The sequence below is a fragment of the Triturus cristatus genome, chromosome 1_2 (genome assembly GCF_964204655.1).
Source record: "Triturus cristatus chromosome 1_2, aTriCri1.1, whole genome shotgun sequence".
NCBI lineage: Eukaryota > Metazoa > Chordata > Amphibia > Caudata > Salamandridae > Triturus > Triturus cristatus.
In genome coordinates this window covers 171,114,201-171,130,639 of record NC_140580.1, presented here as the reverse complement: position 1 = coordinate 171,130,639, position 16,439 = coordinate 171,114,201, and the positions used below count along the sequence as shown (strand labels likewise).

General features: G+C 39.8%; 1 protein-coding gene and 1 long non-coding RNA gene across 2 annotated transcripts in view; one reads left to right on the top strand and one right to left on the bottom strand.

Annotated features, from left to right (window-relative positions):
- Positions 1–336: 336 nt before the first annotated feature.
- Positions 337–16,439, top strand: part of RBM20 (RNA binding motif protein 20) — a 422,608-nt gene continuing 406,505 nt past the window's right edge. Inside the window, exon 1 of the mRNA XM_085603428.1 lies at positions 337–689. Coding sequence (XP_085459554.1) covers positions 499–689 — 191 coding nt within the window. The 5' untranslated portion in view covers positions 337–498. The remainder of the gene's footprint in view (positions 690–16,439) is intronic.
- Positions 12,913–16,439, bottom strand: part of LOC146867013 (uncharacterized) — a 145,030-nt gene continuing 141,503 nt past the window's right edge. Inside the window, exon 3 of the long non-coding RNA XR_014961058.1 lies at positions 12,913–13,211. This is a non-coding gene — a long non-coding RNA (uncharacterized LOC146867013). The remainder of the gene's footprint in view (positions 13,212–16,439) is intronic.

Sequence of the window (16,439 nt, the reverse complement as noted above, 5' to 3'; positions counted from 1 at the left end):
TGCCCAATCTGTGTCATGTGGGAGATGAACTGTCAAAAATCCAGTCTAGTCATTGAATTTGAACTAGGTCATTGAAAGGTGAAAACGTCATGACTCCATACAACTCGATGAGGAGACAGACCTCTGGTTTGCACGCAAAGTATGTTTGCTGTTTTCCAAGGGATGTGAGCCAACTAAAAGACCGGCTGTAACACTTTGCCGTTTGGAGGTGTGTTGGGGAGGAAGAGCCCACTAGTTAATGACAGGCACAGGCCTCTTTCACCCCCTCACTTCCTACCCTTGGCCATAAACCCTTTGATGCAGGCCAGGCCTGTGGTGGGCAGCTGCGGCCCTCCAGTGAGGGTGCGTGTGAGTGACGGCCCCTCCCCGGCACATGCAGAGCCGCCCGGCCCGGCCCGGGACACAGTGGGAGGAGCAGCGCTGTGAGGACCGTGCGCTGCTACTCGGCTGAAACCTGCGCGCGCGGGAGGGACAGACGTGCCGCCGGCTCGTGCGCCCATGGTCCTGGCCGCTGCCATGAAGCCGGCCCGCGAACCCAGCGAGAGCGAGCAGCCCGAGAGGGAGGCCAGGAACCCGGGGGCCGTGCCCACAACCAGCAGCGGCGGAGGGGGCGGCAGCACCATGCCCGCTCCGGCGGCACCCGCAGGAGGGGCCCCCACCATGTCCCCTCACCAACAGCTCCTGCACAAGTAAGAGGCTGTGTACAGTGTGTGCGCGAGGCGAGGGCGGGTGAGCCGAGGGAGGGGGGCCCCAGAAATACAATTCTTATCGCAAAATGCCTCCCTCTGCGTAAAGGGCTATTTATTCTTCCGAAACATATCCCCTGAAGAACGGCATCCTTTTTGCCCAAAATAATATTTTCTCCGTCCACATTTGGAATACCTCCGCGCTTGTGTGAAGCGTATATGTCTTCTTCCAAATATTATTTCGTAGCATCATGTTTCTTACTCTGTCTCTCCGGAATGCAGTAACTTCTGGAAAAAATGTTTCCCGTTTCCCTAGAAATGTCCTTCCCTGCAACGAAATACGTTTTTCTCAACAAAACATCAATTTAAGGACCCATACTGACATCCCTTCTCCTCAAAATTGTGTTCCACCTTTCTGAATTGCTATTCTATCTTCCTAAAGGTTGCTCTTTCTTCTCAAAACGTCAGTCGTTCGCGAACTAATTTTCCTCCAAAAATGTTACTCCCTTTTCTTCACAAAGTTCTGCCTTCTTCCCACCGTGATACCCCCCCCCCCCCGTATTTCACATATCACACATACATTGAGTACATTTTGATCAAGTGCTAAATACTTTGTTAGTGGGAGTGTGGACTCTGTTGGGGACGGGTGACACTACACGTGCGCTGTAGAGGTGATGGCCTCGCTATGACACAGAAGTGCAACTGAAGGAAATGGAAGGCCTTACTGTCAAGGGTACAGGGGATTGTAGTTGACAGGAGCAAGGACAGGCTTTCTGAAGTCCATTCTCATGAAGCAGAAAGCGTGTGCCTGAGCGGATGCATGTGCACATACATGTGCGTGCCCATGGGTTTCAGGAGGAAAACATTCTGAATTACATTAATTCCATTTCAAGGAGAGGTATCTTGTTGAAAAGAAGGAAAATCATTTTGTTGTTTCGCTGTAATTTAGCCCTCCAAAGACACTGTTTTGCCAGATACTGTAAAACAATATAAGATATAATGAAAACATGAACAAGTTTTATTATTCTGCTTTCGGGACCTTGTTTAACTTCCACGTAAACTGTGCAACCACTTTCTAGGAGAAGCAAGAACTGCAAAAAAGAGAAATATGTAATATAATATATATGTATAAACAGAGCGTGCTCCACTGGTGTGGGTTTTCATATGCCCCCCCCCCCCCAAAAAAAACCAGAATCCCCTCTAGCCGGGGTCTGTTTATTAAATGCAATTTAATAAACATCCTCGGAAAACAGCCTAAAAAATGTATTATATAGATAAATAAATCAACATTTAAATGTGCATGTACCTTCTTTAAATCAAGGTGTGCATTACTAACTCAGAAGCGTGTTAGGTATGCGCAGCGCAGCAATGTGCTGGTGGTCGAAAGTGCAAGGTGACGCCGGGCAGCGGTGTGGCCCATCTGCGGAGAGCCATCCCACGCCCCTACTGACGGATGTTTATTTAGCCTTATTTTTGAGGACGGGGATGAGAGGATTTCCACATAAGCAGCAACTTCAAAAGGCCAAGATGGCAGAGTGGCTCACACCAGCTTACACCAGCAGGAAAAAATGGTTCCGGCGCATAGAGCTGCTGACAGCAGTAACCCTTCCATAGCCCAGCCTATTACTTTATTTTTTTATTTTGTATGAGATATGTAATGTGTGGGTTTCTGAGACCATCCCACTTGTGGCGAAGCGTGAACGGAAGCACATAAACTCAGTGCGATCTGACCAGGATCACAGTTCGGTGGAGTAAAAGATGCATGGTCCGTGGTCAGATCCTCGACTTCCACTCTTTTTAAACTCAGCGACTAGACCACTTTTCAAATCCCAAAGTGGGTACACTCGTTTTTTTTTTTTTTTAATTACCCATCTTCCCCCTTCCCATGGAACCTGACGATGTTTTCTCCCTATCGGGCCTCGCAAAGTGGCATGCCCCCCTGGTGTGAGTGAATGCAGTCTTTCTCTCCTTGCATTTGCTCCCTGACAACAGTGACATCTTAAAGCAGGTGCTTTTTATTGGGAGCAACAACAATCAAAGATGGAAGGAAGATAACTGTGGAGAAAGTGTCCTCTGCCCTTCCTTCACAAGTGACATTTAAAAGCCATGTGCCCCGCTGCCCATATGTACATCTGCAGCCGGGCCTGGGGCCTGCAGAGTAGAGAACCCCCAAACTAAATGCACCGGGGACAGTCTGGCTATACCGTAACAACCCATCGGGACAAAACGACCACAATTTACGGGTCCAGATTTAAAGAAAAATCAGCAATGGCCTAGAGTTGAAAGCTGCTTTCTGATTGGTCAGTTACATGTCGCTGTCAGGCTTCACAGACGGTAAGGTACTCTAATGGCGTTTTCAAAGTCTTCAAGCCCAAATTAAAGAGCAGGTACACTCCTTCAAACACAAGCATGCATGTATTTACGACAGCGTTTACATATTTTTTTGAAGTTGTATATTTTTGCTTTCATTAGGAATGCAAGTTTTATATTAACACAATCTTAAACAAACATTTATGGGTGTAGGAGCTTAGATTTGAAGTTGCAATATGCCCCTTTCAGTGGGGCCTCTACCGTCCAATAATGACCAGTGTGGCGCTAGGACACTAAACTTTGAAACGAGCCTTTATTAAGAACGAACCCCCTCTGTTTAGTAACGCTCACCTTCCAGGGTGATTTTATAAGGTGATTGTATTGAAATACATAATACGGCTATAGCGCCGCGAAGCACCCTACACAGACAGATAAGGAAATACGAGGGCGCTTTTCTATTTTGGAAATGGCCCAGCAGTTCGAGTCTAACTTCTCATGCTAATTCCTCCCCGTACAGTAGTAAAGTGCCTCGAAAAAAAGTGAGGTTTCCGATGGAGTTCTCAATTAAGCACATAAAACAGCGCACTTCGGCAGTGTTCCTTGCACCTGTTGAGTTTTGCAATATCCAAAATTAAAACTGTTAACCTGAGCAACAAAGCAAACAAGTGCATTTCATAATACATGTGTATCGTTAAAATGTCGAGGCTTGGTTTAAATTCGCATCTTAAGGGGAAAGAATAAAGCGAATTGAATGACGCAGACTCCCGGTTTAATGAACCGTCAGCTGTTCGGCTGTGGAAAGTCCACCCCGGGTTAGTTTAATTTTCCACCATGGGTGCGATTGCTCACATTTTTGGAGTATGACTGACTATTCGCCAGTCCTCAGTGGGAGCTGCAGCAGTCGGACATTACCACCCTTTCAACCCTCCTTTGGGGATCCAGAATGAAGGCGCAGTGCAGTGCAGTGGGATGAGTGGGGCGCCTTGGGAAGGAGTTTAACCCCATAGTACCGGTCTCAGTAAATGTGGTAGGCAAATAAAACTGATATCACAGAGTTAGATGGGGCAAGCGGGACAGGCGTATGGCTAAAGGTCACTGTTTCCTCTAATAGAGAAAGTGAAGTGACACACCTTTTTCAAAGGATACCTAAAATGATGGGAAATAATGCCAGAACAAAGAGAAACAAACCCAGACTTTTTTATTTTTTTCTGTCTGTGTTGATGCACGTTTGATTAAGGGATTGGTTTTTTTATAAGCCTTTGCACAAGTGCAAAATGTTGATATAATACCCCGATAAGCATAAACGGCATACCCCAATGAGATGGAATGCAATCTATTGATGCGGGGAATGTCACGCAGCTTCAAGAATGTCATACTTTGATTCTATGGATTAAAAAGGTTTGACCCAAAGTCATGACTCAAACTTAAAGCTGATTCAGTTTGCTGTCTCTGCGTTAGACAGACACACCACCAGGCACCAAACTAGTGGCCTCTTCAGTCATCTATTCAGGATAAGGGCAGGTATTTCGGGGTTCTGCTCTCTTGTGGTTACTAGTGTTAGTAATACACTTGAGACACGGGTCACCTGTTACTAGTAGCCTATAGAGTTGCACTCATGTTTCAGCTCGATCGATATAGCCCAGACTAGGCCTCCTGTGGAGTCTTGTGCACGTCACACCTAATGCAACACAACTAGACACCCACGGGTAGACAGTAAGACGCAAACATACAGCAACACCCTAACAACGAGAACCAGAGTGGACTTCACCCAGAGAGACAGGTTTGTAGCGCCTTTCATTTCCAGAGAATTGGAAATGCGGACAGAAGGCAGCCAGGCCTCCTCCATTGAGTTGATTTATAGTACATGGGACACCTCAGACCCTGCGGTCTAATATTATGGCGACGTGGCGTCGAGTGCTAAAGGTCCAACAAGACCTTCTACGGTTCTGACTTCTGACCATATTATTTTAAAACTGCTCAACATCATATTGATGTGCACGTTCATCTTTTCTGGAACATTTGCATCTTTTGTTTTTTTTAGTGCAACATATACAAAATCACGATGTGCTACAAGTTAAAAAAAAAGGTATAAATTCACACACACACGTCTATATTCATGTAAATGAAAATAACTATTAATTATTTGTCGATTTTACAGGTAATTGTATAATTTGCACACTGAAGAAAATCAGTGAGCTGATTTGAGTCATTAATGATGTTCCCATTTGAGATATATATATCTATATATATATATATAGATATATATATCTCAAAGTGGAACATAACTAACTACTCAAGAGTCAACACTAATTCTCATTGCTTTTCTTCAACGTGCAAATGATGCAATTAACTATAAATTCGTCAACTTATAATTTACATCTATCTATCTATCTATCTATCTATCTATCTATCTATCTATCTATCTATCTATCTATCTATCTATCTATCTATCTATCTATCTATCTATCTAAAGCTTTTATCACTAGTAGTGGGTCTTTTTAGGAGTCTTGTCACATGTATTATAATCTATAATGATACTTTACAGAACTAACAATCCACTTCTTTCCGAAGTCATAATAAACCTCAGATGTTTTTAATAAAATCATGAATCCCCCCACTGTTTGCATTCCATCCTCCTCGTTAAAGAAATACCAGACTGTCTGTTGCATCGCGCGCAAAAAGTACATAATATGGTATAAGGTATCACAAAAATGTCATCAAACATGCAACGTGTAAAATATGTACCATAGTTAAATCTAATCTACTTCAGATCCCTTCTGCAGGGTCAGAGGTACATCCACTGAATAACTGATGCACCCTCACACCAGTCAATCAGATTTAGGTGTGTTAGCACCAATCATGGTATACTGTGTTGTACGACAAACGCAAAGAGGTCATATATCCTATTTTCATTCAAAATGTTACTCCTCATAAGAGATAATTCTTTAGGATTTTGTCAAAGCTCTTGTAGATAGGTGTATGTCAACTCGATCACTAACGCTGTGAGGAGCTTCTGGAAATATAACAGACAAACTGTGCATAAGATTTACAAAACTTTTCTTTGAGCATTCGAAATGTACATATGTAGGTGTTTTCAGTATGTTTCTGACTTTTCAGGAATTTCCCCAAAATTTCAGAAATAGTCCTTGGAAGTGCAGCTGTCACAGATTCACATGAGTTGTCCCTTGCAGATCAATTTACCGTGATTGTATATTTTCACATGCAAAAATGTGATGTGAAATTTGTCACAGATTCACATGAGTGGTCTCTTGCATATCCATTTACTGTCATTTCTTCATGCAAAAATGTGATTTTAAATTTAATAGAAACTTTATACCTTTTACTTGTTTCTTTTCGTACCAATATTTTTCCTTGTGAAGAAACTCCTTTCCTGTGCCCCTTTCAATTTTTGATGGAGTTCCGTTTCCAAACCTTGATAATGTGTTTACTTATGCCCTGTAAATTATAACAGTTCTCAAGGTAGGAAACTATCTGCAAAAATTTGAATAACAGCTGCATTGCAGGTGTTTATCAACCTTTACACATATACTCCCCCTAGGACCCTCACAAAGTTGCTCCTAAAAGCTGAATTAACACCTAGGGACATTAATTGGAGATTAACCTCATATGAACTGCTTTGCAACTACAGACATGTAGCCAGTCAGGCTACTGAGATTTGTCCCTCCTGCACATAAACAATCATCCCTGCAATGCAGACACCCTTGCGTGTGTTGGCGCTAGGCATCCTATTGTGCTTCAGTGCAGTGGAAAGCACAGGGATGTGTTGTATTGTTGTAAATAAGACACATCCCTGCATTTTCCTAATCACGCAGCTCAGCGCAGCAAGCTGGCTGGCAGCACTGTGCTGCGTCATTATCTTGTAAATACGTCCCATTGTTTTTTAACAAGTGTTCGCAATTGAAGTGAAGGGGGAGTTTGAGGTCACTTCCTGTGAAATGATCTGTGATGAAATTATCTGCGTTGTCACTTCCGCTTCCCTATGATTTTAGTGAAATGACACCAATGCTAAGGTAGCAACAGGTGAGAAAGTACCGGAGCAAAATTCGTGATTGCCTGGCGTGATTGCCTGGCAGTGAGGTGTTGCTTGAGAGTTTTTTGACACAGCTCTGTCCTTGGCTCAAGTACTGTATACAAGGTTAGATTTAATGTTAAATTCACTGCATCAGTTGACCTAACGTAGTGAAGGTAGAGGGGGCGAGAATATACTGGATATAATAGAAATCTGTATACTTGTACCAAGTATTTATTTTGTTTTGTTATTGGCTATGCAACGATTCATGTTCCAACATTAATATCAAATTAAGTCATAAAGAATCAATATTGGGCTTGCTTGGGCGAAACGCGTTGGCTGTACTGAACTTTGGCATCGTCTTGAATAAAGTCACGTTTGAAAATACAAGCAACATTTTGGATTCATTTTCCGCTTAATTTTTACATGTCTTGTATGTCATTCTTCTGACTTATTATATGTTGCCTCTCATACCCCGTGTGAAAATTCTTTGATTTTATGGTCATTTAGCAGCTGACCATTTGAGGTGGGCAATGTTGCTTTTTACTGAAGTGACATGTCTAGGCTGTGCAGCTTTCTATAACCTGGCTGCTATTTTCTCTAAGTTAAATATAATGGAAATCTGTATACTTGTACCAAGTATTTGTTTTGTTTTTTATTGGCTATGCAACGATTCATGTTCCAACATTAATATCATTTAAGTCACAAAGAATAAATATTGGCCAAAATGTTTGTTGCCTTGCACTTACATTTGCGAAGCCGCTGCTGCTGTCGTCACTCAACTTGTCTGTTTCAGCCTGGTTATTTTTTAGAATAATCTGTGGTTCTTGTCCTAGCCAGTCACATTTTATATTTGTATGAACATAATCGGTTGGTTGTTTAGAAGCCCAAGTGAGTTTGAAATACTTTCCCAAGAACTCTGACTGGAGCAGTGGTGTTCAAGCAAATACTATGAAAACTCTCCAGAGGTGAAGAAAACTAACCTGACAGTGATTGAGCGGGTGTGGAAATTAATGCACGCCATCATGGCTTCCACATGTGTCATGGGTATCGTTGCACCATCCCAGTTAAAAGGCTTTCCTTGTTTCTGAGATCCGCATACCTCAGAGTGGTCGAGGGATTTGAAAGCACTTCTGATATCGCGGATAAAATATCCACAAAATGAGTGCAATTTTTTAAAGAACATTTGTCACACCCCGTAATCAGTAAGCCGCTTAGTAGGCGGGGAAATTGAAAACTTCCTTTCCAGAAAGTGGAAAATTATTGCTGCAAATTCTGTTGGTGTTGCCAAAATTAGGAAAATTATATTTTTGGTTTGAGTACATTGCATGAAATATCCTGAATTGTTAGGTGAAAAAGAAAACAGGTTGTGGGCAATTTGAAATTAAGGATTTTTTCATGGTTCCAGATATAAATATAATGGAGTTGGGGATTTGAGCCTGAAAATGTAAACTGACACTCATATTTGTTTGGCTGGTTTCTTTCTTTTCTCAAATTAGAACGTTTCATCCCAATTTCTGTTTTTAATTCATTCAGAGCACTCAGCAATACAATTGATTTCACTGTAGAGGTCTGCTTAGTAAGTTTGGACAGAAAACCTGAAACGGATGAGAGTGAACTCATCCAAAATCTTTTGAACAGAAGTTTTGTTAGTACTGGATGCGAAGAAACATCGACGCATCTGTTCCTACAGACAAACCGCTCCTCCTCAATCTGAAATGTTGCTCTTCATTCGGGTAGTAAAGTGATCTGTGACTATGAGACCTGATTTTAAAAATGAGGCCAAATCGTGTGACCTCGTGCAAATCAATTTATTTGCTTCAGTAAAAAAAAAAATGCTTTTATCACACATTCTACAAAATAAATAGTTTGAAAGTACTGAAATCTGATGTTATCACCCAAAGTAATGGTTACTATCTTATTTACCTCAGAAGGATAAAAAACCAGGTCGCACCATGGGATTCAAACGGGCACCTTTGTAGTTACACATATATCCTTGCAGTTAATGCCTTAGTCTATAGAGCTGTGGTAAGCGCTTCAACACTGGCTGACTATCGGTATAACCACTGTATTGAAATTGCACTTTTAATCTTCATTGGTGTTTAGATATTGATTCATAATTGCACCATTGTCTACCGATGGCATAGTTCAAAAAGCCGTTTGCGTGTGTTAGGTTCCTTCCAAGTGCACTCGGTTTTATGTGCAATATTACCCCACAAAGGTGTACAATTGCACATGGACAAGTCTCACTCCCGGGGAGACAAGTGGGCGTTTTTAGCTTAAAGATGGTCTGAAAAGTTTGAAAACACCCAGTAAGTATTCACAAGACTGGGAGAGGTCATAGATTTACTCCTGTTGAGAGCAGGGATACATTTCTTTCCTGGATGGGAAGGGAACACACGCAAAATGATTGTGGGGTGTACGGAGTGGATTTCTCCACTGGAAAAAAAAATTCCCAGTTGAAAAAAATGAAAGCGCTAGTGCACAAATATTCACGACAAATATTAACGACGCACAGTTGTGCACTTTGTAAAACTGTGCAGGCGTAAAGCATTTTGCATAGCGCCTGCTCTTCAACACCTCTATGAATTCCTTAAATTAAAGAATCTGCACCCAAATAAGATTGTAAAGCAGAGGGCACATGTTTCACATTGTGTGAATCAGTTCCTGAGAGTGTAACCAGAATAAAAGGTAGCAGGCGGCAGGATTGGTTGTCGCCAAAATTATGGTAAACGTAAGTTGCAAATTTCTCAGTCATGTAACTTCATCTCAGCGCTAGCCGCATTCCCAGACTTAGGGGATCCAGACATCAGTCTCAAGGTTGAGTGATTCAGATGACAGTGTTAATTAAGCACTTTTTAAACCCCTCCTACCTATTTATGAATGTGGCAGGAAGAACGTGTTCAGAAATAGCAGCTGATTAAAAGTGTATGTGTTTTAAATGTTAGATAGTGTTGATGTCTATGTGGTACTGCAAAGCCATCTATAAAATAAAAGTGCTCTTGCCACAGTGTAGAACATATTTACAATCAATTGGTGGTATCCGAGGATGCTGTGAGTACTTTCATTAGTACACCGCCCTTTTCCGCGGACACTTTTTTTTTTACTGTGCACACACTATTGTGGAGAAAATGATTAAGGTTCAGGTGTCCACATTTTAGTGGGTGAGCGTTTCCCAGTTTTTTCATGTCTTACACAGAACTGTGCAGGTCATGAGAGGACGTTTCTCATTAACAGGATTATGATGGTAATGTAGAGAGCAATATACACTTAGCACCATCCAGTAAGGGCCAAAATCAAAGACGGGTGACTGAAATTTAAGAGGTCACTTCTCAATGGTGTTTTATCCTGATAATGTTGTTAATTTTCTCCCTGTATATAGTTTGTAGTCTATTCTACAAGAGCAGTGTAGCAGTGGTTAAGCCACTAGCTAACTAACCAGATGATCTTAGTACTTATCTACAAAACGATAAAACGAATTTCGTTGCGCCGCTGCATCGCATTTTGCAATGCAGCGCGCGCAAAGGAATTTGTTGTATTTATTTAAATGTGTACTTACCTCCGTTCATCCATATTCCGGTGTTTACATTTCCCCGCCCCGCCTCACTGCCCCACCGAACTCTCTCCACGGACCGCTACTGACTCCTGAAATGTTAACTATGAATGAAATCATTTGGAAAAGGGATAAATTGAAGTATCTGGGTATTCTATTCTCTTCATCCATAAAATCTACAATAACATTGAACTGTGACGTTATCTTAAATTACATTAAAGACAAAACATCCAAATGGTCTTCACTTCACCTTTCATGGTGGGGAAGAATGGATTCTATTAAAATGACTATTGCTCCTAAAATCTTTTACACCCAAGCCATGCTGCCTATTCAATTCAAAAGATGTTGATAAACTTCTCTCCAAATTTCTTTGGAATAAAAAATCACCTCGTATTAGTTAAATAAAATTAAAAATGCCCAAATGTAATGCTGGTTTTGGTTTACCTGACTTTTATCTGTATCACAAAGCTTTTATTTTAAAACATAGTTCCATATGGTTTAACCATTCCTCTTTAAATAATCCACCTAAGTGGCTTTTTATTAAGAAATCAATAGTTGCTCCATTTCCATTACTCACTTTGTTAACCATGTCTAATAAATGACCATTTGTTTTATAAATCTGGTATTCTTAAATCCACTAAATTGATTTATAATGATTTAGACTCAATTTTTCAATCTCCCACGCTTAATACAGAAGACACGTCATTATGGCATAGCACTGTCATTAAATTAAATAGAAATATAAGTTTTTGGTATTCATGGATTAATGCTGGTGTTTTTTACCTTAAAGATGTCTATTCCAACAATGCATTTATTTCATTTGATGCTCTAAAAACAAAATTTAGTTTACCTCAGTCTGATATTACCAAATATGAATATTTATGTTATTCAATTTTAGATTCATTTCCTCATGTTATTCATTTTAATGTTAAAGCTGACATCAATTTATATTCAAACTGTTTCCACTTCATCTCATGGTGTTTCTATTTTATATTAAAAAAAATCTAATTCTCTAGGAACCAACTTTAATATGATTTCAGTATTTTGGAATAATGAACTTTCACTCTCCTTATCTGTTGATATATGGAAATATATTTGGCTTAGCAATATTTCTGGTTAGTTACCTGTCTCACTTTATCAGACTAACTCTTATATTTTATTCAACTGTTTATGGACTCCATTACGTTTATTTCAAGCTAAACCTCTTCAATCCTCAACTTGCTGGCACTGTAAATTACATCCTGGTACATTAAGACATATGCTTTTTGATTGTCATTTAGTTGTTAAATTTTGGACTGACGTTTGGGATATTATAAAAAAGATATTACCTATTCAAGATGATGTTTCATTTAAAATGTTAATATGTAAATCCACTGTTTTGTCACACAAATTAAATGACTTAAAAGGTATACTTTTTAATTTTCTAATATCAGCTGCTTTAAAATCCATTACATTCTGTTGGAAAGATGTTTCGTTATTATCAGTGCATGCTTGGTGGTCATGTTTTTTTTTTTTTACAAGAAGAGGTGCTCAGTTATCTCTATCCGGTATTGGTCATAATTCTAACTCTTAGCACTCTTTTTGGATGCCTGTTGATATATATTTATCTTAATTATATATTTATTTATTTGTTTATTGCAATTATAATAGACAAATATTCTCGTTATAATAGCTCTATATTTGCTAGTTAATGCAATAGTTTTATAATTGTTTCCTTCCCTCCCCCCTTTTTTATTTTTTATTGAGTACTTGTATTGTTTGTTATCTAAGGCAATCCATTTGATGCTTTTGTATTTCTATATTATGTTTAGGTATTTTCGCTCAATAATAGTTTTTCTGTATTGTCTTTATGTATTGCTTTATATGAAAACTCAATAAAATCTTTTGAACACAAAAAAATAATAAAAAATAACATTGAAAATGTTGTTACAGCTATCAAATGATGCTTTGTGTGCTAAATATTCCGAGATCAATCTCTAGTCAGCAATAGTTAATATTTCTACAAACATGATGCATATCAATGCTCTACAGAAAACAATTCAAGCAATTACTAATTAGAGGGGAGCATACCATATAGAATAAGGGTTTACACTGCAAATAAATCTTTTAGTATGACACTTATTAAACTTTCCAGCCTTTCTTGATAGCCGCACGTTCTTTCAGTTCTACTATGGTTCAGCATCTTTTGTGCTAACCACTGACATGACTCAGTTGCACACTTTTACGGCTGGAGAAACACAATTTACCAAGACAGACAATCTACAAGGCTCATCAGACATCCTCCTTTTATTATATTAATTTTAAGACCACTATTAAAGTTACTAGTATTTCTTTGCAATTGAGCAACACATTCTAAATATCAATTTTCTGGTAACCACCCTCCTGCTTGTAGACCAGGTCACTGCTTTTCAAGCTCCAATCACGTTGAACGAAAATACCTCGAATATAATGGAAAACACTTGCAATAATGTGGATTCGGTAAGACCTTCTTCTGCTTGTAAAACATAATCACTTGTGTTATTCTGCAGTTGTGTTCATAGTATCCTCATTGTTCTGTCTTGGAGTCTTCTCGTGGCCTGGTCCCTTAAGTGTCACTGGATTTACTTTGTCCTTGGTATGTGATCATCCTGCACTTTAAATCATAAACATAATCGACAAGTAACCCACCAAGTTATAAAATGTCCAAATCCCTTCATAATAACAATGCGCTCTTTTTATATTTACTTACCGACATGGTTTTATATCATAATCAACAATGGAAAATGTACTCCTTACATTATTCTTTCGATCATTTACAAATATGTAAAAAAGAATATGGCCAAAAATAGCACCTTATGGAATTTTGCTATATGCATGATTTGCTATCACAATTCATAAATAACACAGTTTTTTCAGTGTAAAAGTATGTCTTGCCAAGACACTGCATGAAAGTGTTACAAATTGGTAATTTACTTTGACAAATATGTTGCCCGGGTTAGGCAGAAATCCGAATATATGCTCATTTAACCTTTCAAAGACCTCACAGTTGATCAACGAGTTGTGGGGAAGATGACAAGCTGTATCATTTTAAAAAGTGGCAAACAAGTGTTTATATTTTTTAACCACATAATGATATTTCACATTGTGAGAACAGATTAGCGGCAGTCATACGTCCACTGTCATGTTTCCTGCAGATATCTGTAAAGGATTTATAACTGTGCTTTTAAATACAACAGCAGTTCGAAGGAGAATTTTTATTTCATAAACGTATCAGTAAGTCTCTGTATATTTGGACAATTGCCAACGGAAAATCACATTTTCAGTTGTGCCTCAATCATATTACTACCCATAAAATTCCAAAAGCAAGTACATTCCCTACTCAAAAAAGGCCTATGCCTTGTATGCCTTGTATATACCAAAGTCATTATGCTGACTAAGCAGGTGGTTAAAGGGATCAGTAACAAATTCAAATCAATAAATGAGTGAGAACCTGAAGGTAGACACAGAGAAAGTAAAATTGGTTGAAAAAAGAGAACTACAGCTGTTGGCTGAAACAATGAAGCCCTCATACGAGCGGCCGAGTGTTTAGGCCAATAGTTATCAGACCGGGCAAAGTCTGACTTAGCAGGGTCAGAGTTTACTGAGTCCGATAAATAACTACCAATTAGAAGCATGATCTCCAAAATGGGGAATAACATGGAGATTGTGGTGCTTAATGCTGGATAATCGTCTGGCATTTTGCAACCCATTCATTTTGGCAGATTTGTCCTGCCTAAACTTATCAGGGTAAAACTGCGGGAGTGCGGTATTAGCACACCAAACCCTTAATTGTAATATGTGAAGAGCAAGTGTTATAGCACATATTGCAATTAACCGGGCCACACGCAGTGATCATACCAAGTATTGCACCTTACGGTGGTCGAAATTTGTTCCTTAAATCATTGCCATTCGAATCTTCCTTTCTACCAGTTGTTAACCAATTAACAGAATTGATCCTTAATTCCATTTCACTGTTGTGTACAATGCATACATTACTGAAGTAATAATCATCTTCCTAAATTAATATGGATCCCACATTCAAACATTTAAAGCAATAGAGGTATTAGAAATATATAACGCAAGAAATTATATTTGTATTCACATTTTTCGATCCCGCTGATGTGTCAACTGTCAGCCACTTGAAAGAGCTCCAATACACAGCTATTTGAACAGGCTTCTACATGTTTTAAATAATTATTATTGTTATCAGCAGAGACGAAAGAGATTGTCTCTTGTTGTGAATCCTGAGTGGAGAGCATGGGTACGATGCTGAGGTAATGTGGAGACTAATTCCTTTATGGAAGGGAGTGGCTACTGTCCTGCCAGGAGCATGGGTCTCCCTCCTGCCTTGTTTGACTTTTTTTATCACTGCATTCATATCCTGCATTTAGCCTATTCACTTGGCTCGTTAATAGTGACCTCATTTGCTTTTTTAATAGAATGTGTAGTACTGAGATATTGTTTAGTGTTGTATTTCCTACTTTTACATGTTTGAATTTTACATGATACTGTTCCACATACCCAACTTTTCACTTATTTTCCAGTGGCGACTCCTCCACTAAGGCGGAGGAGCTTTGCAGCAGTGAAATTACGGAATCATAAAATGATAATAACTCGTATTATATTTTATGTTTCTTTGCTGAGGCCGCTTTGCGGGCGGTCGGGCTGCTCTGCTTACAGAGCAGGGCAGGGGAGGAGTGGTTTACACTCCCTACGTGCACAAATTTTTAAAAAGAGTTATATCTAACATGAACTAGACCCAAGACATCGGGTATCAGAGTGCTTTACATGATCACCAGTTTCGTTACAGAAGGACACTTTCATTTTTTTTTATAGGCACATGGAGATTAAGTAATTTGCCCAGAGTCACAGGATGTTGAGGGTTCTTGCCGAGACTCGAACACGGTTCCCCAGCTTAGAGGTGAACCGCTCTAGCCATAAGGCTACATCCTCTCCCCTAAGCATTGAGGGAATAAGAGAGATTCTAGACTCAGGTCAAGCTCCCTTCCGTGTGCCCACAACATTAATTACTGAACTTCTGGAAATTGCTCTTACCACCAACTATTTTATGTTTGATTCTGCATTTTACCAACAGTGCTCTGGAACTTCCATGGGAGCGATTTCCACTCCCAATTTGGAGAAGATCTATGTTAGGCATTTGGAACTTGAATTAATTAACACTGCTACCAATCCCTTCCAAAACAACATCAAATGCTGGAAGCGCTACATAGATGATATTTTCATGATTTGGAAAGGCTCAGAGGACACATTACAGCAATTTGCCTAATATATAAACACCGGCCAACCATTTCTGAAATATACACATGATAAGAATAAAGAACGTATTCCATTCCTGGACCTACAAATCAAACATAAATATGACCACCTAATTGTTAATTTGTACAGAAAACCAACTGAAAACAACACACTACTACAATACGGTAGCTTCCATCCACAAGCCATGAACGATGGACTTCTGTAGGGCCAGTTCTTGAGACTCACATTAACGTTTGGCCGGCCCTCATGGTCAGTCATGCTCACTTTGCTTGTTCTCCATGCAGGCTGCATTACAGCCTGCATGGAGAACATGCCCAAGCCCCCCTTCCCTGGCTGAGCGCCGAACCACAGTGCTCAGACCAATCACAACATTGCATTGCAGTATTGTAATTGTCTATGGGGAGCCTGGGAACCGGGTGCTTCCTGCTTCCCTGTCCTGGCCGGGTGAGACGAAAGAGGGACACCAGAGGAGGGACCTGACAATCAGGTACATTTTTATTTTTTATTTTTACTCCCCCGATCTGTGCCGGCTGCCACTGATTTTTTAGCTCAGAACCCCTTAAGC